This window comes from Pongo pygmaeus, chromosome X (assembly GCF_028885625.2).
Source record: "Pongo pygmaeus isolate AG05252 chromosome X, NHGRI_mPonPyg2-v2.0_pri, whole genome shotgun sequence".
Classification (NCBI taxonomy): Eukaryota; Metazoa; Chordata; class Mammalia; order Primates; family Hominidae; genus Pongo; species Pongo pygmaeus.
In genome coordinates this window covers 48,619,398-48,643,932 of record NC_072396.2, presented here as the reverse complement: position 1 = coordinate 48,643,932, position 24,535 = coordinate 48,619,398, and the positions used below count along the sequence as shown (strand labels likewise).

Sequence of the window (24,535 nt, the reverse complement as noted above, 5' to 3'; positions counted from 1 at the left end):
GCCACAACATTCCCTTAATTAAACCAAAGCCTACTCAAAAGCGCAAGACCTGAACTCTCTTCAATTCTGCGAAGGTTGAGAGAGGTGAGGAAGCTGCTGAAGCAAAGTTTGAAGCTAGCAGAGGTTGATTCGTGAGGCTTAAGGAAAGAAGCCATCTCCATAACATAAAAGTACAAGGTGAAGTAGCAAGTGCTCAAGTGCTAACATAGAAGCTGTATGCAGCAAGTTATCCAGAAGATCTAGCTAAAATCATTGATGAAGATGGCTACACTAAACAACAGATTTTCAATGTAGATTAAACAGCCTTATATTGGAAGAACATGCCAGCTAGGACTTTCATAGCTAGAGATGAGAAGTAAATGCCTGACTTCAAACCTTCAAAGGACAGGCTGACTCTCTTGTTAGGGACTAATGCAGCTGGTTACTTTAAGTTGAAGCCGGCCAGCCATGGTGACTCACACCAGTAATCCCAGCACTTTGGGAGGCTGAGGTGGGAGGACTGCTTGAGGCCAGGAGGTTGAGATCAGTCCTGGCAACAGAGCAAGACCCCATCTCTTAAAAAAAAAAAAAAATTAGCCAGGCATGGTGGCACATGCCTGTAGTCCCAGCTACTCAGGAGGCTGAGGCAGGATTGCTTGAGCCCAGGAGCTCAAGGTTACAGTGAGCTATGATAACGTCACTGCACTCCAGCCTGACTGACAGAGTGAGACCCTGTCTCAAACAAACAAACAACAACAAAAAAGGTGAAGCCAATGCTCATTTACCATTCTGTAAATCCTAAGATCCTTAAGAATTATGCCAAATTGGCCAGGCGTGGTGGCTCACGCCTGTAACCCCAGCACTTTGGGGGGCCAAGGCAGGCAGATCACGAGGTTAAGAGATCGAGACCATCCTGGCCAACACGGTGAAACCCTGTCTCTACTAAAAATACAAAAATTAGCTGGGCGTGGTGGCGTGTGTCTGTAGTCCCAGCTACTCGGGAGGCTGAGGCAAGAGAATCGCCTGAACCCAGGAAGCAGAGGCGAGGTTGCAGTGAGCTGAAATCGCACCACTGCACTACAGCCTGTCAACAGAGCGAGACTCCATCTCAAAAAAAAAAAAAAAAGAATTATGGAACAGCAAAGCCTGGATGACAGCATATCTGTTTACAGCATGGTTTACTGAATATTTTAAGACCACTGTTGACACCTATTGCTAGAAAAAAAGATTTTTTACAAAATATCACTGCTCACTGACAATGCACCTGGTCACCAAAGAGCTCTGATGGAGATGTACAAGGAGATTCATGCCTGTTAACACAACATGATTCTGGAGCCCATAGATCAAAGAGTAATTTCAACTTTCAAGTCTTATTTAAGAAATATGTTTTGTATGACTATAGCTGCCACAGATGGCGATTCCTTGGATGAATCTGGGCAAAGTAAATTGAAAACCTCCTGTAAACGGTTCATCATTCTAGAAGCCATTAAGAACACTCATGATTCATGGGAGGAGGTTAAAATATCAGCAATAACAGAAGTCTGGAAAGACTTGATTCCAACCCTCATGGATGACTTTCAGGGGTTCAAGACGTCACCAGAGGAAATAGCTACAGAGATGGTGGAAATAGTGAGAGAACTAGAAGTGAAGCCTGAAGATGTGACTGAATTGCTGCCATCTCATGATAAAACTTTAACAGATGAGGAGTTTTTTCTTATGGATAAGCCAAGAACATGATTTCTTGAGACAGAATCTACTCCTAGTGAAGATGCTGTGGACAGTGTGGAAATGACAGCAAGTGATTTAGAATATTACATAAACTGAAAGAAAGCAGGGGCAGGGTTTGAGACGATTGACTCCAATTTTGAAAGGATTTCTACTGTGGGTAAAATGCTATCAAACAGTGTTGTATACTACAGAGAAATCTTTCAGGAAGGAAAGTGTTCATTGATGTGGCAAACTTCATTGTTGTCTTATTTTTGAAAATTGCTATAGCCACCCCAATGTTCAGCAACCACCACCCTGATCGGTCAACAGCCATCAGCATCAAGGCAAGACCTTTCATCAGCAAAAAGATTATGACCCACCAAAGGCTCACGTGATTGTTACCATTTTGTAGTAGTATTTTTAAATTAAGGTATATACACTGTTTTTAGACATAATGCTATTGTACACTTAATAGACTATAGCATACTATAAACATAACTTTTATGTGGGAAGCCACAAAATTTGTATGACTCTCTTTACTGAGATACTCACTTTATTGCAGTGGTCCGGAATCGAACCTGCAACATCTCCAAGGTATGCCTGTATATGCTAATGTAGTATTGCATGTTAGTGGGGAAAATATAGATTATTCAATAAATGGTATTTGGACAAATGTGTAGGCATGTTGAAGAAAAATTAAGACAGATCCCTGGCTAAGGCTTTACAACAATAGCAAAAAGAATCCAGCTAGTCGCAGCAGTAAAAGTAAAAAATAAAAACAATTAAGTATTAAACAGAAAATGTAAGAGGTTTTTTTCCCAAATACAGCTGAGCAATGAGGAACAATGAGGAAGGCTTTTCTAGTTATGATACAAAACTTGGAGAACAGAAAAGATTCATAAACTCAATGCACAGAGAAAACACTAACATTTTCATTTAAAAGACAAATGGGAAATTGGGAAAAATAACTGGGACACATGTAATATCCTTCCATAAATAGCAACACCCTAATAGAAAAATGGGAAAAGGAAATTTTAAAATGCCTCAGAAAAAAATCATATAAATGGCTCTTTAAACACAGTCACATATATTCAGCCTCGGCCATAAGAGAAATGCAAATTAAATCTATACTGAGATACTGTGTCGTAACCTATCAGACTGGCCAAAAAGAAAAAATGAATATGACAAGACACTGTGTTGCTTGGGTATGGTGAAAACAGACACTCATACAACTGACACAACCCACAGGGCAGGCAATTTTTCCATATCCATTAAGAATAAAAATGTGTAAACAAAACAAAACAAAAAGAGTAAAAATGTATATATCATCTGTCCTGGGAATTCTACTTGGAGAAATTTCTCTTTAAACATACTCTCTCTTGTGTTAACTAAGATTTGTATAAGGATATTCATTGCAGTGTTGTGTACAATTGCAAAAGATTAGAAACCCTTTAAATGTCTATTAATAGAAAACTGGTTAGCATATTTTGATATATTCATATAATAGAATAAGACGTAGCCTTGTAAAGGAATGAGGTAACTCATTACATGTAGTGACACTGAATAATCACCATGCTTTATTGTTAAGGGAGAGAAGCAAGTGCTGGAAATTTTGTATGCTAATATTTCAGTTTAAAAATGGATATAGGGGTGTTGGGGTATGTGTGTGCATGTGTGTTTGTGTGTGTGCCTGTGAATGAGTGTATGTGTTTGTATGGACAGACTATCTGTAGCTGCCTTGGGAAAGAATATATAGGCTACTGGGGTCAAAATTGGAGGGTACATTTTTTTCTTTTCAAAAGATTATTATTATTAAATATAATATTCATGCAGAAAAACATATGAAACAAATATTCACCTTAACTAATCATTCGAAGCAAATACCAACCTAATTACCACCACAATCTGGAAATAGAACATGGCCAGCTCCCTGGCCGGAAGCCTTACTCATGCCTCTTTCCCTCCCTCCCTGCAATGCCCCTGGTCAAGGAAGCCACTATTCTACCTCAGATGGTGAGCACTTCCTCACTTTGCTTTCAAGTTTTATCACCTACAAATATACCCCTCTATACTATATGCTTTTGCTTTTCCTGTCTTAAAACTTCATATAAATTGAAATAAACACAACAAATTCTTTGGTGTTTACCTTCTTTCACTCAATATTATGTTCAATTTATTTATCCATTCTATTTTTAAACTTTTTTTTCTTTCTTTTTTTTTTTTTTAAGAGATGGGTCTCATTATGTTGCCCAGGCTGGTCTTGAACTCCTGGCCTCTAACAATCTTCCTGCCTCAGCCTCTCAAAGTGTTGGGATTACAAGTATGAGCTCTCACACCTGGCCCCACTCTATTATTGATGGTCATTTGCATTATTTCCAGTTTCTGGCTGTTACAAGTAATGCTACAGTGAGCATTTATACATGTGTCCTGGTACATCAGCCAAGGATTTCTGGTGGGTGTTTTCCTAGAACTGTTTCCTCATATGGTCTACATATGTATGGATGAATAAGGCTAAAAGGTCCCCAGAGATTGTGCCAGTTTACATTCTCATCAGCAGTGCTCCTCCTCCTAACACTTGTCATTGTACTTGTCATTGTCAGTGTTCTAAATTATAGCCATTCTAGTGGTGGTGGTAAGGGGTAGTTGTATTACATTGTGGTTTAAATTTGCATTTCCCTGATGAATAATGACATTGAGCACTGTCTCACGTGTCTATTAGCCATCTGAATATCTTCATCTGTTACATATCTGTTCAAGAAGGCCTCTGACTAGTGAGTATTCTGCTTTTTCTTGTTGTTTTGTTGCTCTTGATATATTCTTTATAAGTCCTCTGTTGTTTATATCTTCTCCCTTCTCCCACTCTGTGGATTGCGATTTTCTTCTTTTTTTTTTTTTTTTTTTTTCTGAGACGGCGTCTTGCTCTTGTCACCCAGACTGCTGGAGTGCAGTGGCGCGATCTTAGCTCACTGCAACCTCTGCCTCCTGAGTTCAAATGATTCTCCTGCCTCAGCCTCCCAAGTAGCTGGGATTACAGGCACCTGCTACCATGCCTGGCTAATTTTTGTATTTTTAGTAGAGACAGGGTTTCACCATATTGGACAGGCTAGTCCCGAACTCCTGACTGACCTCAGGTGATCCACCTGCCTCAGCCTCCTGAAGTGCTGGGATTACAGGTGTGAGCCACCGTGCCCAGCTGTGATTTTCTTCTTAAAGGAAGTGATTAACATAAAAGTCAGGGTAGTAGTTAGCTCTGGGAGTAGAGGGATTGTGGAATGCTAACTATGGACTCTTTCTAGGCCTATGGAAGGATAACTCACTCGGCCATACATGTCTGTTCTGTATGCTTTTCTGTATATATGTTATATTTCACAATAAAAATGTTTTTAAGACATAACTATGACCCATTAACTTCACCCCCCTGTATATATTTAAGAGAGGGTGTACACATGTGCATGGAGACATGAAGAATGTTCCTAGCAGCATTGCTTATAATTCACATTATAGTTCACTGAAATATTTTAAATTAACAAAAATTGATAAAAATGTCTTTAATTGGCTACCTTCTGTGACATAAAAAGGAGAAAATAAGAATGTGTTCTCAGCTGCTGTTATTTGCATAAAGAAACCCTAATCATACAGAGAAAAACTAACTAATCTGGTTATATGTATTAGAGAGAGCTGAGCAGACAGGAGACAGATGGATAAGAGAATTTAGACCATGGAGCTTGAGTAGCCCTTATCTGAAATGCCTGGGATTAGAAGTATTTGGGATTTTGGACTTTTTTTCAGATTTTAGAATATCTGCATTATACTTAGGTTGGGCATCCCTAATCTGAAAATCCAAAATCCAAATGGGCATTTCCTGTGAATGTCATGTCAGTGCTCAAAAAGTTTTGGATTTTGAAGCATTTTGGATTTTGGATTTTTGGATTAGGGATACTCAACCTGTATAGCTTTTTATATGTCTTTAATTTTTTGAGCCATTTTTTCTATATTACTATTCAAAAAATTAAGTTGTCAAAAAAACTACTACTAATATCTTTAGAATGATATGATGCTGCATCCATAAAACAAAAATAGCACGGGAATATTCTGAAGACAAAAAGAACTACTTAAAAGAAAAAATATAACAGCATTAATGAGAGACACAAAAGAAGATTTTGAAGATAAAGTTTTTAAAAAGTACTACTAGAAGGGAGAACAAAAGAGATAGAAATGGAAATCAGTAAAGCAAATAATTTTTACAAAGGAGCATCGACAACCAAATAAAAAGAGTTTTAGAAAAGCAGAGAAAATGTACGTGTGAGTAGAAAAGGCCTAGGAAGACTTTGGAAACAGGCTTTTAAATTGGGCATAAAAATGATTTCTAGGCCATGCACGGTGGCTCACGCCTGTAATCCCAACACTTTGGGAGGCCGAGGTGGGCAGATCACGAGGTCAGGAGATCGAGACCATCCTGGCTAACACGGTGAAACCCCGTCTCTACTAAAAATACAAAAAAATTAGCCTGGTGTGGTGGTGGGTGCCTGTAGTCCCAGTTACTCGGGAGGCTGAGGCAGGAGAATGGCGTGAACCCAGGAGGCAGAGCTTGCAGTGAGCCGAGATTGTGCTACTGCACTCCAGCCTGGGCAACAGAGCAAGACTCTATCTAAAAAAAAAAAAATCATTTTTAATCTAGAATTCTATTCTCAGCCAAAAAGACAAATTTAGTCTTTTTTGTCAGGATCAAATAGGTATATTTCCATGGCATTCATATTTATATTTCTACACATAAATTTATACAGTTATATGTATTGAGTAAATATATTTCTGCATGACATTTTCAGACATGCAAAGTTTCATAAAATGTACCTGTCATGCATCCATTTGCAAGGATATACTGAAGGATGTGCTCCCCACAAAATGAAGAGGTAAGCCAAGAAAGATGAAGACACAAGCTCCAGGAAACAGATCTGACCCAAGAGAGAAGTCAAGGGGATTTCCTGGGAGATGGTGAAGGGAAGACACCAAGGTAACAGCTCTGTATCAAACTGAGAAAGCCACCAGTCCAGACTTTAGCAAGTCAAGCTCCAGGAGAGATTTCTTCAAAGAGAAGACAATGACGCCCAGAAGTGAGAGCAGCCCCACCTATTACTGGCTATTTGCTGTGTAAACCTGGGCCAAATGGTTTTCCCCTATGCCCCAGTTTTCCCCCTATGACATGGGGATAATAATGGCACCTACTGGGCATGGTGGCTCGGACCTGTAGTCCCAGCTACTTGGGAGGCTGAGGTAGAAGGATCACTTGAGCCCAGGAGTTCGAGGTTGCAGTGAGCTATGATCGTGCCACTGCACTTCAACCTGGGCAACAGAGTGAGACCCTGTCTCTAAAGATAATAATGGCACCTACTTCATGAGGTTGTTCTGAAGATGGGTGAACACATTAGAGTATGTGTAACAGTGCTTGGCATGCAGTCAATGTTGTATGACTGCTTTTAATTATTATCACTGTGATTAATATCTAATGTGTTTGAATATATAGAAAAGAGATCTAAACACCAGGGAAGAATTTGGAGTTGAATGATTGATGTGTATATAGTAACGCAAACAAATGACTGAGACAGAAAATTGTTAATTCCAGGGAAAAGAAAAAAGTTGTGCAGAAATAGTCATCACAGCATAGATACCATGGGATTCAATGATCAACACTGACCATGAATCTCACCAAAACAATGATATACCTATCTTAGGGAGGTGGAGTTAGGAAATGTGTATGTGAGTGAGGGTGTAAAGAAAAGCTCAATCTCTATCTTCCATAGTGGAAAGACAATAGATAACACCCAAAACATTCTTTAAAACTATTAAAAAGAGTAAGGGTGCTTGCTTCTGGGGAGCTGGAATCTGGCGGAAAACAAAGCATGGAAGAGCTTAGAGCTTTTTTTTTTTTTTAAACAAGACTTAGAGAACTATTTGATACCTTTACCACTTGTAAATGAAACTAAGAGCTAATTGCAAATTACGAAGTGGCAACAAATATTCATAAAAATATGCAAGAATGATAAAGGGCTATTAACCTAAATATTTTCAAAAGCCTCTTTTAAAATCCATAAGCTAAGATAAATAAATCAGCAATGAACAGGAGAAGGAAATTCACAAAAGGGAAATAAATGACCAATAAAAATGGGGGTGGGGGGAAATTTTCCTGCCTGCTAAAAAAAGTACTAGAAATGAAAACTATGAGATAGTATCTTTCCTTCAGGGCTCTGGATGAATTCCAACCCGTGGGCACCTCTTCCTCCTCCTCACCTCACAGGCACTGCCATGTTCCCCTGGCTGGGGAGCGTCCTCGTTAGCTGGCATGTTCCCGATGGACTTGGACTTCAGCCCTGGGGCTTTCTTGCTGACAACTCTATAATTCCAGTGGGATCGGTGGACTCAACGGGGACTGCTGGGGTCAGAAGGAAGATCCTGCAGCCTTCACTATGAGATCTGGCCCAGGGACTCCGCAGAGACTCCAAGAACTCTGGAAAGACAGTGTCCATATGATCAGAGGCAGATAGCACTTACTACACAGACATCTCCTGGGGGAACCAAAGTACAGTTCACTGCACTGGATACTGTGACGTAGATAAAGTCCAAGAAACACATATTCTGCTTATCAATTAGAATATGAGCAAGAGCATGAGATTTGGACTAAAATTAATAAAGGTTTAAATTCTAGCTCTGCCACCTTTTAGCTATGAGAACACGAAAAAGCTGCTTCAGGTTTATTTTTCAAAATGAATTTGAAATATTTATCTCAAGTGGTTATGAAAATTAGGTGAGATTATGTTTCAATGGTACTTAGTGGTGAACTGGCCCCAGGTAAACACTTAATACATGTTACCAAGTATTGTTATAAGGAAGCATGTAATATGCAGAAGCAGGTAATTTACACAACAGTCCTTTCATCTGTGTGTTGTTATAATCATTATTTCATTTTATGCATACAGAATTAGAGGTTTAGTGGTGTTAAGTCAAACCCAATCTACCAAGGCTCCAAAGTTCACACTGTCAAAGTTATATCATATGATACCTATCCCATGGTAGGTTCAAAATAAATGGTTCTGTTTAACAGATGTTGAAAATATGACCCTGAATTCAGAATAAAAAAGTTAAGTAAAACTTCTTGAAACAGAAGAGACATGCTATAAGAAAAATATTAATAGCCTGGGACTAAAGTTTTTTAATTAACTCAAAAATATCCAAAGGTAAAACTGTTTCCTTGTTGAGGGAACTAGGGAGGAGAGGGTGTCTCTGTGTCCAAGTTGAGGTACAATTTTATTCTGATCAATTATTAGAGGCACTGTAGATTTATTTAGTCATTCTTGTTAAGAAAGGAAAAATATCTACTTAAAAAAGAGGAACTTAAGACAACGGAAGTAAGAATGGGATGAAGAGGAAAAGAGAAAGTAAAATAAATAAAGAGTAAAATAAAATAAAAGGCATGAACAAGTTAAATTTTAAAAACATAAAAAGGATGTTATACCAAAACAAGACGGAAAATATACTTTCTTCTCTTATAGTAATGGAACTTTTACGAAATTCCTTCAAATAACTTGGCCACCAAAAAAATCTGATAAATGTTTTAATGTTGGGAATTGACAGGTTTACATTCTCTGATCGTAACATAAGATGTTCAACAACATCAGTCATTAGGAAAATGCAAATCAAAACCAAAATCTTTCATGTATTAGGAGACCATGTCACATCCACTAAAATGGCTAACATAAGAAGAAAAGACAATAACAAGTGTTGGTGAGCTGTGAATAAATTGGGGCTCTCATACATTGCTGGTTGGATTGTAAAATGGTGTACTCATTCTGAAAAACAGTTTGGCAGTTTCTCAAAATATGAACCATAAAGTCACCATATAACCCAGAAATTCCACTCATAGGTATCTATGCAAGAGAAATTTTTAAAAACCCATGTCCATTCCAAAACTTGTATACAAATATTTACAGCAGCATTATTCATAGGAGCCAAAAAGTAGAAACAATCCAAATGTTTGATGTCAATTGATGAATGGATAAACAAAATTTGGCATATATACACAATGGAATATTATAACATTTGGTAATACAAAAGAAGTACTAATACTTACTACAACATGGATGACCCCTGAAAACTCTACCCTAAGTGAAAGAAGCCGGTCACAAAAAACCACATATTTTGTGATTCCACTCATGTGAAATATCCAGAATAGGCAAATCCACAGAGACAGAAATAGAATAGTGGTTGCCTAGGGCTGGGAGTATGAGGTGGCATGAATGGTAAATGTCTGCTAATGAGGACAGGATTTCTTTTGGGTGTGTTGAAAAGGTTCTAAAATTAGATTGTGGTGATGGCTGCACAACTCTATTAATATACTAAAAACCACTGAGCTACATACTTTAAGTGGGTGAATTTTATGGTATTGGAATATACCTAAATAAATCTTATTTTTAAAAGGGGAAGAAAACTTTTTCCTAAATAACCCAGGATCAAAGTGGGAAATCAATACAGAAGCTATACAAATTTTACGAGAAGTTACGGAATACAGCATTGTATTTGCAGTGAAATTTACTGCTTTAAATAGCTTTGGTTTTAATTAAAAATAAATACAACCCCAAAATGAGCTATATATTCAACCTAAAACATTAGAATTAGAAAAACAAAATTAAGCAAAACAAAAACCAAAACCAGGAAGTAATGAATAAAACCTTAACTAAATCAAATAAATAAAGGAGGTTTAAAGAAAAAAAAATGAAATGACCAATGTAGCCAGGCGCAGCGGCTCGTGCCTATAATCTCAGCACTTTGAGAGGCCAAGGTGGGAGGATCGCTTGAGCCCAGGAGTTTGAGCCCAACCTGGGAAACATGGTGAAACCTTATCTCTACAAAAAAATAGAAAAATTAGCCAGGCATGGTTGTGTGCACCTGTAGTTCCAGCTATTCAGGAAGACTGAGGTGGAAGGATTGCTTGAGCCTGGGAAGTCGAGGCTGCAGTGAGCTACAGCTGCATCACTGCCCTCTAGCCTGGATGACAGAGTGAGACCCTGTCTCAAAAAAATAAACAAATGGAAATGCCCAATGTCATAAAAAAAAAACTCTCTAGCAAATCAGATAAAGGAATCAAGAATGTGTATGTGTGTGTGTGTGTGTGTGTGTGTGTGTATGTGTGTGTGTAGATATAGGAATAACGTAAGATAATTATCATCATCAGTCATTAGGAAAATACAAATCAAAACCCAAATCTTCCATTTGATTAGGAGACCATGTCTATGCAAGAGAAATTAAAACACATGTCCATTCCAAAACTTATACACAAATAGTCACAGCAGCATTATCCATAATAGCCAAAAAGTGGAAATAATCCAAATGTCCATCAAGTGATGAATGGATAAACAAAATTTGCCATATATATACAACAGAGTATTATTTGGTAATAAAAAAGAAGTACGGATACCTATTACAACATGGAAGAGCCTTAAAACCATAGAAACCACACACACACATACACATATACATATATTCAAAATGAGAGGAAAATCTTCCCCAGATAGGAAGGTGTTTAAAGCAGTTATTGCAGAACATTATGCATAACTGTATAGCAATGCATTTTAATACTGCCATAAAACAAGTGCTTCCCTAGTAAAATGCAAATTGACAAAGTTAATATAAGAAAAGAAAAGAGACCGGGTGCGGTGGCTCACACCTGTAATCCCAGAACTTTGGGAAGCCAAGGCTGGCAGATCAGTTGAGGCCAGGAGTTCAAGACCAGCTTGGCCAACATGGTGAAACCCTGTCTCTACTAAAAGTACAAAAATTAGCTAGGCATGGTGGCACGCACCTGTAATTCCAGCTACTCAGGAGGCTGAGGCAGGAGAATCACTTGAACCCAGGAGGCAGAGGTTGCAGTGAGTTGAGATCACACAAACTGCACTCCAGCCTGGGTGACAGAGTGAGACTCTATCAAAAAAACAAAACAAAAAAACAGAAAAGAAAGAAGAGACTAGTACATGTAGAAGAGACCAGAAAAAAAATTAAAACAACAAACACAAATCGGAAGACTCTGAAAGGTAGAAAGGTAAGGAGGACAGCTTGCAGACCTCAGGACTTGAACAGCACAGTGGTTGAGTTCCCTGGGTTTTCCTTTATCCTCCCATATATCATCAAAAGGTACTGGAGAAACTTACAACTCAGAACCATCAACAGGAACAGACTCCCCCCGCCAAAACAATATGGCTCCAAGAAAAGCCATTCCTGTTAAAGGACCAGGAAAAAGGTGACTTCACTGAACAGAAAACCTTTTTGAAGATACGCAGCCTTCTCCAGCCAAACACTAATGGAATGCACATTCCTTTCAAGCACTTGTTGAACATTCTCCAAATAGACCATACCGGGGGTCATAAAACACCTCCACAAATTGAAGTCGTACAGAGTATGTTCTCTGATTATAATAGCATAGAACTATCAATCAACAACAGAAAGATAACAGGAGAATCTCCAGATACTTTAAAATTAAATAATATATTTCTATATGATCCATGGATCAAAGATGAAGTCCCAAGGGAAATTAAAATGGGATGAATGAAAACGAAAAATGTAACTTATCAAAATCTGTGGGGTACAGATAAAGCACTGTTGAGAGGGAACATTATAGCACTAAATGTTTATATGAGAAAAGAGGAAAGGTCTTAAATCAATAATCTAAGCTCCCACCTCAGGAAACTAGAAAAAGAAAACTCAAACTAAGCGGAAGGAAGTAATAAATATAAGAGCAGAAATCAATGAAATTGAAAACACAAAAACAATAGAAAAATAAATAAATCCAATAGCTGGTCTTTTGAAAAGAACAATAAAACTTGTAATCCTCCAGCAAGATTGACAAGGATAAAAAAGACACGACTAGAAAGATGGCAGAGCAAGAGCAAAGAAAAATCCCTTTGGTTCCAGAAAATCTCCTGAAAAAAAGAGGAAGGTTTATCAAGCCCTCAAAGCCACCCAGTCAAAGCAGGCACTTTTGGCAAAGAAGGAGCAGAGGAAAGGAAAAGGGCTCAGGTTTAAGTGACTGGAATCATTCCTACATGATTCCTGGTGGCAGAAACGTGACAAGGTGCGTCTCAGACGACTAGAAGTGAAACTTCATGCCTTGGAATTGCCAGATAAACATTCCTTGGCCTTTGTCATACACATCGAAAGGATTGATGGCGTGAGTTTACTGGTGCAGAGAACCATTGCAAGACCGCCTAAAGAAAATTTTTAGCGGTGTCTTTGTAAAAGTTACCTCCCAGAACCTAAAAATGCTGCGTATAGTGGAACCTTATGTGACCTGGGGATTTCCAAATCTGAAGTCTGTCCGGGAACTCATTTTTAAACGTAGACAAGCCAAGGTCAAGAATAAGACCATCCCTCTGACAGACAGTACAGTGATTGAGAAGCACCTGGGGAAGTTGGTGTCATTTGCTTGGAAGACCTCATTCATGAAATTGCCTTCCCAGGGAAGCATTTCCGGGAGATCTCATGGTTCTTGAGCCCTTTCCACCTGTCAGTGGCCCATCATGCTAACAAAAATAGAGTGGGCTTCCTCAAGGAGATGGGCACACCTGGCTATCGGGGTGAACACATCAATCTGCTCATCCACCAGCTGAACTAGACCCAGGTGCCAAACTGCAGTAAATTTGTATCAATGGAGTGGAAGCATGTGTTTTTATTTTTTGGGGGAATTTTTATCAAGTATCTTCAGAGAAGTTTATTTCCAGCTTTATCTTCAAAAACTGGAAAGGAAGGGTCAAAGAAAAGACAGTAGCTCACCGGGCGCGGTGGCTCACGCCTGTAATCCCAGCACTTTGGGAGGCCAAGGCGGGCGGATCACCTGAGGTCGGGAGTTCAAGACCAGCCTGACCAACATGGAGAAACCCCATCTCTACCAAAAATACAAAAATTAGCCGGGCGTGGTGGCACATGCCTGTAATCCCAGCTACTCAGGAGGTTGAGGCAGGAGAATCGCTTGAATCTGCCTGGGAGGCGCAGGTTGCGGTGAGCTGAGATCACGCCATTGCACTCCAGCCTGGACAACAACAGCAAAACTCCGTCTCAAAAAAAAAGTAAAAGAAAAGAAAAGACAGCAGCTTATGTTCACGGCAAGCACCTCTCATCACAGTCCAGTTCCAAGGAAAAATTCCACCATTTTCTACATTGGCTGCGGCCTCATCTGATATCAGCACATTCCAGGGAGGAAGGAGTCCTGCTTTGCTGCATCTTCTATCCTAGGGTTTAATGTTGGTTAATGAGTAACTCTAGCATTTGTATAAGGCTTCCTAAGAATCCTGCAGCAGTCGACCAAGCCCAGGGACATAATTGAATCTGGAGATTCCTGGGGCCTTGTTTTGAAAAAGACTTCAAATACACATAGGAAGAAAGGCACAAAAATAAATGTTCACTTGTCTCTGAAAAAATAAAAAGAGAGAGAAGACATGAAGACATAAATTACCAATATTAGAAATGAAACACAGAGATGTAACTGAAGATCCTGCAGCCATTAAAACAGGGGTATCTAATCTTTTGGCTTCCCTGGACCCCACTGGAAGAAGAATTGTCTTTCACCACACATAAAATACACTAACACTAACGATAGCGGATGAGCTTTAAAAAAAATGCAAAAAAAACTCACAATATTTTAAGAAAGTTTACGAATTTGTGTTGGGCTGCATTCCAAGCTGTCCGGAGCCACATGTGGCCCACGGACAGCAGGTTGGACAAGCTTGCATTAAAAGGATAGTAAGGGAATACCACAACAACTTTGTGCACATAAATTCAACAACTTGGATGAAACAGTCCAATTCCTTGTAAAACGCAAAGTACCACAATTCACCCACTATTAAATGCTTGGGAACAGAAGTGTTTCAGATTTCAGGTTTTTTTTTATTTTGGAATATATGATATACATAATGAAGTATCTTGCAGAATGGGACCCAAATATACACACAGAATTCATTTATGTTTCATGTACACTATGTTACCTTATAACATAGCCTGAAGGTAATTTTATAGAACATGTTTAATAATTTTGTGCATGGGGGGGAGGAGCCAAGATGGCCGAATAGGAACAGCTCCGGTCTACAGCTCCCAGCGTGAGCGACGCAGAAGACGGGTGATTTCTGCATTTCCATCTGAGGTACCGTGTTCATCTCACTAGGGAGTGCCAGACAGTGGGCGCAGGTCAGTGGGTGAGTGCACCCTGCGCCAGCCGAAGCACGGCCGAGGCATTGCCTCACTCGGGAAGCGCAAGGGGTCAGGGAGTTCCCTTTCCAGGGGTGACAGACGGCACCTGGAAAATCGGGCCACTCCCACCCGAATACTGTGCTTTTCCGACGGGCTTAGGAAACGGTGCCCCAGGAGAGTATAGCCCGCACCTGGCTCAGAGGGTCCTACGCCCATGGAGTCTCACTGATTGCTAGCACAGCAGTCTGAGATCAAACAGCAAGTCGGCAGCGAGGCTGGGGGAGGGGCGCCCGCCATTGCCCAGGCTCGCTTAGGTAAACAAAGCAGCCTGGAAACTTGAACTGGGTGGAGCCCACCACAGCTCAAGGAGGCCTGCCTGCCTCTGTAGGCTCCACCTCTGGGGGCAGGGCACAGACAAACAAAAAGACAGCAGTAACCTCTGCAGACTTAAATGTCCCTGTCTGACAGCTTTGAGGAGAGCAGTGGTTCTCCCAGCACGCAGCTGGAGATCTGAGAACAGGCAGACTGCCTCCTCAAGTGGGTCCCTGACACCTGACCCCTGAACAGCCTAACTGGGAGGCACCCCCCAGCAGGGGCAGACTGACACCTCACACGGCCGGCCAGGTACTCCAACAGACCTGCAGCTGAGGGTCCTGTCTGTTAGAAGGAAAACTAACAGAAAGGACACCCACACCAAAAACCCATCTGTACATCACCATCATCAAAGACCAAAAGTAGATAAAACCACAAAGATTGGGAAAAAACAGAGCAGAAAAACTGGAAACTCTAAAAAGCAGAGTACCTCTCCTCCTCCAAAGGAACGCAGTTCCTCACCAGCAACGGAACAAAGCTGGACGGAGAATGACTTTGACGGGCTGAGAGAAGAAGGCTTCAGACGATCAAATTACTCCGAGCTACGGGAGGATATTCAAACCAAAGGCAAAGAAGTTGAAGACTTTGAAAAAAATTTAGAAGAATGTATAACTAGAATAACCAATACAGAGAAGTGCTTAAAGGAGCTGATGGAGCTGAAAACCAAGGCTCGAGAACTACATGAAGAATGCAGAAGCCTCAGGAGCCGATGCGATCAAATGGAAGAAAGGGTATCAGCCCTGGAAGATGAAATGAATGAAATGAAGTGAGAAGGGAAGTTTAGAGAAAAAAGAATAAAAAGAAACGAGCAAAGCCTCCAAGAAATGTGGGACTATGTGAAAAGACCAAATCTACGTCTGATTGGTGTACCTGAAAGTAACGGGGAGAATGGAAACAAGTTGGAAAACACTCTGCAGGATATTATCCAGGAGAACTTCCCCAATCTAGCAAGGCAGGCCAACATTCAGATTCAGGAAATACAGAGAAGGCCACAAAGATACTCCTCGAGAAGAGCAACTCCAAGACACATAATTGTCAGATTCACCAAAGTTGAAATGAAGGAAAAAATGTTAAGGGCAGCCAGAGAGAAAGGTCGGGTTACCATCAAAGGGAAGCCCATCAGACTAACAGGGGATCTCTCAGCAGAAACCCTACAAGCCAGAAGAGAGTGGGGGCCAATATTCAACATTCTTAAAGAAAAGAATTTTCAACCCAGAATTTCATATCCAGCCAAACTAAGCTTCATAAGTGAAGGAGAAATAAAATACTTTACAGACAAGCAAATGCTGAGAGATTTTCTCACCACCAGGCCTGCCCTAAAAGAGCTCCTGAAGGAAGCGCTAAACATGGAAAGGCACAACCGGTACCAGCCACTGCAAAATCATACCAAAATGTAAAGACCATCGAGACTAGGAAGAGACTGCATCAACTAACGAGCAAAATAACCAGCTAACATCATAATGACAGGATCAAATTCACACATAACAATATTAACTTTAAATGTAAATGGACTAAATGCTCCAATTAAAAGACACAGACTGGCAAATTGGATAAAGAGTCAAGACCCATCAGTGTGCTGTATTCAGGAAACCCATCTCACGTGCAGAGACACACATAGGCTCAAAATAAAAGGATGGAGGAAGATCTACCAAGCAAATGGAAAACAAAAAAAGGCAGGGGTTGCAATCCTAGTCTCTGATAAAACAGACTTTAAACCAACAAAGATCAAAAGAGACAAAGAAGGCCATTACATAATGGTAAAGGGATTAATTCAACAAGAAGAGCTAACTATCCTAAATATATATGCACCCAATACAGGAGCACCCAGATTCATAAAGCAAGTCCTGAGTGACCTACAAAGAGACTTAGACTCCCACACATTAATAATGGGAGACTTTAACACCCCACTGTCAACATTAGACAGATCAACGAGACAGAAAGTCAACAAGGATACCCAGGAATTGAACTCAGCTCTGCACCAAGCGGACCTAATAGACATCTACAGAACTCTCCACCCCAAATCAACAGAATATACATTTTTTTCAGCACCACACCACACCTATTCCAAAATTGACCACATACTTGGAAGTAAAGCTCTCCTTAATAAATGTAAAAGAACAGAAATTATAACAAACTATCTCTCAGATCACAGTGCAATCAAGCTAGAACTCAGGATTAAGAATCTCACTCAAAACCGCTCAACTACGTGGAAACTGAACAACCTGCTCCTGAATGACTACTGGGTACATAACGAAATGAAGGCAGAAATAAAGATGTTCTTTGAAACCAACGAGAACCAAGACACAACATACCAGAATCTCTGGGATGCATTCAAAGCAGTGTGTAGAGGGAAATTTATAGCACTAAATGCCCACAAGAGAAAGCAGGAAAGATCCAAAATTGACACCCTAACATCACAATTAAAAGAACTAGAAAAGCAAGAGCAAACACATTCAAAAGCTAGCAGAAGGCAAGAAATAACTAAAATCAGAGCAGAACTGAAGGAAATAGAGACACAAAAAACCCTTCAAAAAATCAATGAATCCAGGAGCTGGTTTTTTGAAAGGATCAACAAAATTGATAGACCGCTAGCAAGATTAATAAAGAAAAAAAGAGAGAAGAATCAAATAGATGCAATAAAAAATGATAAAGGGGATATCACCACCGATCCCACAGAAATACAAACTACCATCAGAGAATATTACAAACACCTCTACGCAAATAAACTAGAAAATCTAGAAGAAATGGATAAATTCCTCAACACATACACCCTCCCAAGACTAAACCAGGAAGAAGTTGAATCTCTGAATACACCAATAACAGGAGCTGAAATTGTGGCAATAATCAATAGCTTACCAACCAAAAAAAGTCCAGGACCAGATGGGTTCACAGCCGAATTCTACCAGAGGTACAAGGAGGAGCTGGTACCATTCCTTCTGAAACTATTCCAATCAATAGAAAAAGAGGGACTCCTCCCTAACTCATTTTATGAGGCCAGCATCATCCTGATACCAAAGCCGGGCAGAGACACAACAAAAAAAGAGAATTTTAGACCAATATCCTTGATGAACATTGATGCAAAAATCCTCAATAAAATACTGGCAAACCGAATCCAGCAGCACATCAAAAAGCTTATCCACCATGATCAAGTGGGCTTCATCCCTGGGATGCAAGGCTGGTTCAATATACGCAAATCAATAAATGTAATCCAGCATATAAACAGAACCAAAGACAAAAACCACATGATTATCTCAATAGATGCAGAAAAGGCCTTTGACAAAATTCAACAACCCTTCATGCTAAAAACTCTCAATAAATTAGGTATTGATGGGATGTATCTCAAAATAATAAGAGCTATCTATGACAAACCCACAGCCAATATCATACTGAATGGGCAAAAACTGGAAGCATTCCCTTTGAAAACTGGCACAAGACAGGGATGCCCTCTCTCACCACTTCTATTCAACATAGTGTTGGAAGTTCTGGCCAGAGCAATTAGGCAGGAGAAGGAAATCAAGGGTATTCAATTAGGAGAAGAGGAAGTCAAATTGTCCCTGTTTGCAGATGACATGATAGTATATCTAGAAAACCCCATTGTCTCAGCCCAAAATCTCCTTAAGCTGATAAGCGACTTCAGCAAAGTCTCAGGATACAAAATCAATGTACAAAAATCACAAGCATTCTTATACACCAATAACAGACAAACAGAGAGCCAAATCATGAGTGAACTCCCATTCACAATTGCTTCAAAGAGAAGAAAATACCTAGGAATCCAACTTACAAGGGATGTGAAGGACCTCTTCAAGGAGAACTACAAACCACTGCTCAAGGAAATAAAAGAGGATACAAACAAATGGAAGAACATTCCATGCTCATGGGTAGGAAGAATCAATATCGTGAAAATGGCCATCCTTCCCAAGGTAATTTACAGATTCAATGCCATCCCCATCAAGGTACCAATGACTTTCTTCACAGAATTGGAAAAAACTACTTTAAAGTTCATATGGAACCAAAAAAGAGCCCACATCGCCAAGTCAATCCTAAGCCAAAAGAACAAAGCTGGAGGCATCACACTACCTGACTTCAAACTATACTACAAGGCTACAGTAACCAAAACAGCATGGTACTGGTACCAAAACAGAGATATAGATCAATGGAACAGAACAGAGTCCTCAGAAATAATGCCACATATCTACAACTATCTGATCTTTGACAAACCTGAGAAAAACAAGAAATGGGGAAAGGATTCCCTATTTAATAAATGGTGCTGAGAAAACTGGCTAGCCATATGTAGAAAGCTGAAACTGGATCCCTTCCTTACACCTTATACAAAAATCAATTCAAGATGGATTAAAGACTTAAACGTTAGACCTAAAACCATAAAAACCCTAGAAGAAAACCTAGGCATTACCATTCAGGACATAGGCATGGGCAAGGACTTCATGTCTAAAACACCAAAAGCAATGGCAACGAAAGCCAAAATTGACAAATGGGATCTAATTAAACTAAAGAGCTTCTGCACAGCAAAGGAAACTACCATCAGAGTGAACAGGCAACCTACAAAATGGGAGAAAATTTTCGCAACCTACTCATCTGACAAAGGGCTAATATCCAGAATCTACAATGAACTCCAACAAATTTACAAGAAAAAAACAACCCCATCAAAAAGTGGGCGAAGGACATGAACAGACACTTCTCAAAAGAAGACATTTATGCAGCCAAAAAACACAAGAAAAAATGCTCACCATCACTGGCCATCAGAGAAATGCAAATCAAAACCACAATGAGATACCATCTCACACCAGTTAGAATGGCAATCATTAAAAAGTCAGGAAACAACAGGTGCTGGAGAGGATGTGGAGAAACAGGAACACTTTTACACTGTTGGTGGGACTGTAAACTAGTTCAACCCTTGTGGAAGTCAGTGTGGCGATTCCTCAGGGATCTAGAACTAGAAATTCCATTTGACCCAGCCATCCCATTACTGGGTATATACCCAAAGGACTATAAATCATGCTGCTATAAAGACACATGCACACGTATGTTTATTGCGGCATTATTCACAATAGCAAAGACTTGGCACCAACCCAAATGTTCAACAATGATAGACTGGATTAAGAAAATGTGGCACATATACACCATGGAATACTATGCAGCCATAAAAAATGATGAGTTCATGTCCTTTGTAGGGACATGGATGAAATTGGAAATCATCATTCTCAGTAAACTATCGCAAGAACAAAAAACCAAACACCGCATATTCTCACTCATAGGTGGGAATTGAACAGTGAGAACACATGGACACAGGAAGGGGAACATCACACTTCGGGGACTGTTGTTGGGTGGGGGGAGGGGGGAGGGATAGCATTGGGAGATATACCTAATGCTAGATGACGGGTTAGTGGGTGCAGCGCACCAGCATGGCACATGTATACATATGTAACTTACCTGCACATTGCGCACATGTACCATAAAACCTAAAGTATAATAATAATAATAATAAATAATAATAATAATTTTGTGCATGAAACAAAGTTTTCACTGCATTTTGACTGTGACCTGTCACAAAATCAGGTGTGAAATTTTGCTTGTGGCATTATGTCGGCACTCAGAAAGTTTTGGATTTTGAAGCATTTTGGATTTCAGATTTTTGAATTAGGGATGCTTAACCTGTAGATAGTCTAAAATGATATTAAATAGATAATCTGAATAGTTACATAAATATTACAGACATTGAAGCCATGATCAAAAAGCTTCCAAATGGAAGTTTCCAGGCCCAGATGGCTTCACTGGAGAAGTCTACCAAATATTTAAATATTTAAATAAAAATTAGTACTTATTCTACACAATCTCTTCCAGAAAACAGAAGAGGAGGAAATAGTCCCCAATTCATTCAATGAGGCCAGTATTACCCTAATACTAAAACCAGACAAGGCCAAGAGCAGTGGCTAACACCTGTAATCCCAGCACTTTGAGAGGCTGAGGCAGGAGGACTGTTTGAGCCCAGGAGATTGAGACCAGCCTGGGCAACATAGTGAGACCCCGTTTACAAAAAATAATAAAATTAGTTGGGTGTGGTGGCATGTGCCTGCAGTCCCAGCTACTCAGGAGGCTGAGGTGGAAGAATCACTTGAGGCTGGGAGGTCAAGGCTGCAGTAAGCCATGATCACACCACTGCACTCTAGCCTGAGGAACAGAATGAGAGCCTGTCTGAAAAATAAAAAATAAAACCAGACAAAGATAGTAGAAAAAAGAAAACTATAGACAATATTTCCCATGAACTTAGATGCAAAAATCCTCAAAAAAGCATTAGCTAATCAATTCCTTCAATATATCCAAAGAATTATACATCACAACCAAGTAGGGTTTATTCCAGGAATGTAAGACTAGATCAATATTCAAAAATCAATCAGCATAACCCTCCATACTGACAAGCTAAAAAAGAAAAAAAATCACAAGATCATAAAAATTCAGAGTGTTGATGAAATTCAACACCCATTCACGATAAAAACTACTTTTGAAATTAAAAATAGAGGGGAACTTCCTCAACTCAAAAAAGAGGGTCCAAAAAAAGAAAGCCCTACAGCTAAAATCATACTTAATGGTAAAAGGTTGAATATTTTCCCCCTAAGACTGAAAACAATGCAAAGATGTCCACTCTCTTATTCAACATAGTACTGGAACTTCTTGCCAGTGTAATAAGGGAAGAAAAGCAGAGGTATAAAGATTGGAAAGAAATAAAACTATCCCTGTTTGTATATGACATGATTGCTCATGCAGAAAACCCAAGGAATCTGCCAAAAAGGTGTAAAACCTAATAATTGAGCTCAGCAAGATTGCAGGATACAAGACCAACAGACAAAACTCAATTGTATTCCTATATATAAGCAGCAATTTAAAAGATAACACCATTTATGACCACTCCAAAAAAATTAAATACTTAGGTATAAATTGAATAAGACATGTACAGAACTTGGGTGATGAAAATTAAAATATACCATTTACAGAAATTTTAAAAGATCTAAATAAATAGAGAGACATACTATGTACATGGATTGGAAGACTTGGCACAGTTAAGACTTAACTTCTTCCCGAGTTGGTATACAGGTTTAATGCAATTCCTATCAAAATCCAAGCAAGATGCTTTGTAGATAGAGACAAGATTTTGTAAAATGCATATAGGAAAGGCAAGGGAACCAGAGGCATTAAAACAATTTTGAAAAAGAATAAAGTGAGAGGAATCACTCTATCCAATTCAAGACAGCAAGGTAGTACTGGCAGAGGGATAGACACATAGACAATGAACTGAATAGCAAACCCAGAAAGAGCCCACACACAAGTATGGCCAACTTATTTTTGACAATGGTGAAAGACAAGTCAATGGAGGAAAGATAGTCTTTTCAACAAATAGTGCTTCAGTCTGGACATCCATAAGCAAATTAATGCACCTCGACCTAAGTCTCATACTTTATACAAAAAGTAACTCACAGAGGATCACAGACAGCAGTAAGGAGACACAGACAAATCACCATCACAGTGGAGAATTTCTCTCTCCTCGAAGTAACAGAAGAAGCAGACAAAAAAGGATAGATTTTCTATGACACAATTGAGGACTAAATAATTAAATATTATTTTCAAGTTATATACAGAACGTTTCTAAAAATTCACCACGGACTAGGCCATAAGTCTCCTTATATTTCAAGGAATGAGCTTCACGTAGATATTTTTCTAACACAGAAAACTAAGGTTAGAGATCCATTACAGAGATAAACTTTTGCACACTGAAACCCCACTTTTGAATAACTCCTGGGTAAAAGACAAATGAATACAAGTTAACACTCTTAAAAAGCATAATGCTCCAAACCCAATGGGGCTTAGAATGAACTTTAAGACCTTAACGGTGATATTAGAAAAGAGAAAAGCCTGCAAAATGATGACCGAATCATCCAACTCAAGTTAGATAAACGATTCCATCACTGGCCACACAAAATCGCCCAGCACTCACCCTCCCCGGCCCCCCATCACCTCCACATCCCTGGGCACTGAACGTCGAATCCTCCTGACAACTACCAAACCCCGGCTGAGAACCGGCGAGAACCGCAGCCGCTTCCGGTCACTACCCCTAGCACCGCCCTTTTTCGAGGTTTGGGACTTCACATGAATGAGGGGAAGGGGGGGGTCCGCGCGTGCGCAAAACCACCTTTGAAGCTGCCGTTAGCCAGGAGTCAACATGGAGAAGTTACGGAAGCGGGTGCTTTGGGACGTTCGGTGACCCTCGGCGGCGTGGTCAGGTGGGGAACATGGCCGCGCCCACGTCGCGCTTCCCCATGGGGTACACCATGTTGGAGGAGTGTCCATCCGTATTGAGGATGAGGACACCTCTAAACTCACAGAGCAGGCTGTGAATTTGGAGCTGTCTTCTCTAAACTCAGGTGGAGCTGTCCCGCTGGTGGCGGGGAGCACGGGTAGGGACGTTTCTCTGGGCGGGCTAACTGGAGGAGGGGTCTTTGGACCTGTCGTCTATGGATCTGTGTGATACCGCTCCGAGAAACTGAAGGGCCTCTTGGAAAGAATCAGGGGCGGCCGCGGCTATCTCCTGGCAGATACCACAGGATGAGAAGCGGGGAGATGTCAGGCTGGTTACAGGCTTCTCCTAGGACATACCACAAGGGAAGGAGGAGGAGAAATCAGGGTTATGCAAGTCCTCCTAGGATATGCCATGAGGTATGAAAAAGGGAGAACTCAGAGTGCGGGGTTCCCCTCCTGCTGTGCCTGTGGGGTTTGGATGCGGGGGTTTGAATGCTCCAATCTACCTTATCTCCCACTCCATCTACCCCAGCTAAAAAGGGACTATGTAGTACCAATACTAATAATTTTTAATGTGTCCTTAGTCCAATGCAATATGTCAATTAAAATCTTTAGGAAACTTTATTATTTTTATTTCCTCATGAAGTAAAATATATGTGGTCATGGTGCCCTTACTTTGGAAATGTAGCTTTAATACAAGGCTCTGCTTCTACCCTTCAACCAGTTTGCTGCCCCATATCACCTCCAATGTGTAAATTCTGGAGATGCCCCTGCCCTCTGGGAGATGTCACTGGAGCAGAAGGGGAAGAAGTCATACAGTCCTTCACCTATGAATGCCTATTCATCCTTCAATACCAAGTTCAAATATCTCCTCCTCCAGAGAATCCTCCTGACAGAGCTAGAAGCCTGTGTGCCCTCCTGAAGGCCTTTCTGAATCCTCAGGTGA

General features: G+C 40.1%; 1 protein-coding gene and 2 pseudogenes across 2 annotated transcripts in view; 2 read left to right on the top strand and 1 right to left on the bottom strand.

Moving 5' to 3' along the window:
• LOC129024771 (zinc finger protein 81) overlaps nucleotides 1-23,409 on the bottom strand; it is a 99,659-nt gene extending 76,250 nt beyond the window's left edge. Inside the window, exons 1-2 of one of the 2 annotated variants that reach the window (XM_054471969.2) lie at nucleotides 23,308-23,409; nucleotides 7,972-8,188 (exon numbers count right to left, since the gene is read on the bottom strand). In XM_054471969.2, the coding sequence (XP_054327944.1) occupies nucleotides 7,972-8,025 (54 nt within the window). In that variant the 5' untranslated portion in view covers nucleotides 8,026-8,188; nucleotides 23,308-23,409. Of the gene's footprint in view, nucleotides 1-7,971; nucleotides 8,189-23,287 lie in introns of both variants that reach the window. The other variant, XM_054471968.2, reaches the window with a different exon arrangement.
• LOC129024775 (ribosomal protein uL30-like) lies at nucleotides 12,597-16,131 on the top strand (annotated as a pseudogene).
• A 103-nt stretch (nucleotides 23,410-23,512) lies between the features above and the next one.
• LOC129024773 (uncharacterized) lies at nucleotides 23,513-24,271 on the top strand (annotated as a pseudogene).
• The last annotated feature ends 264 nt before the right edge of the window (nucleotides 24,272-24,535 follow it).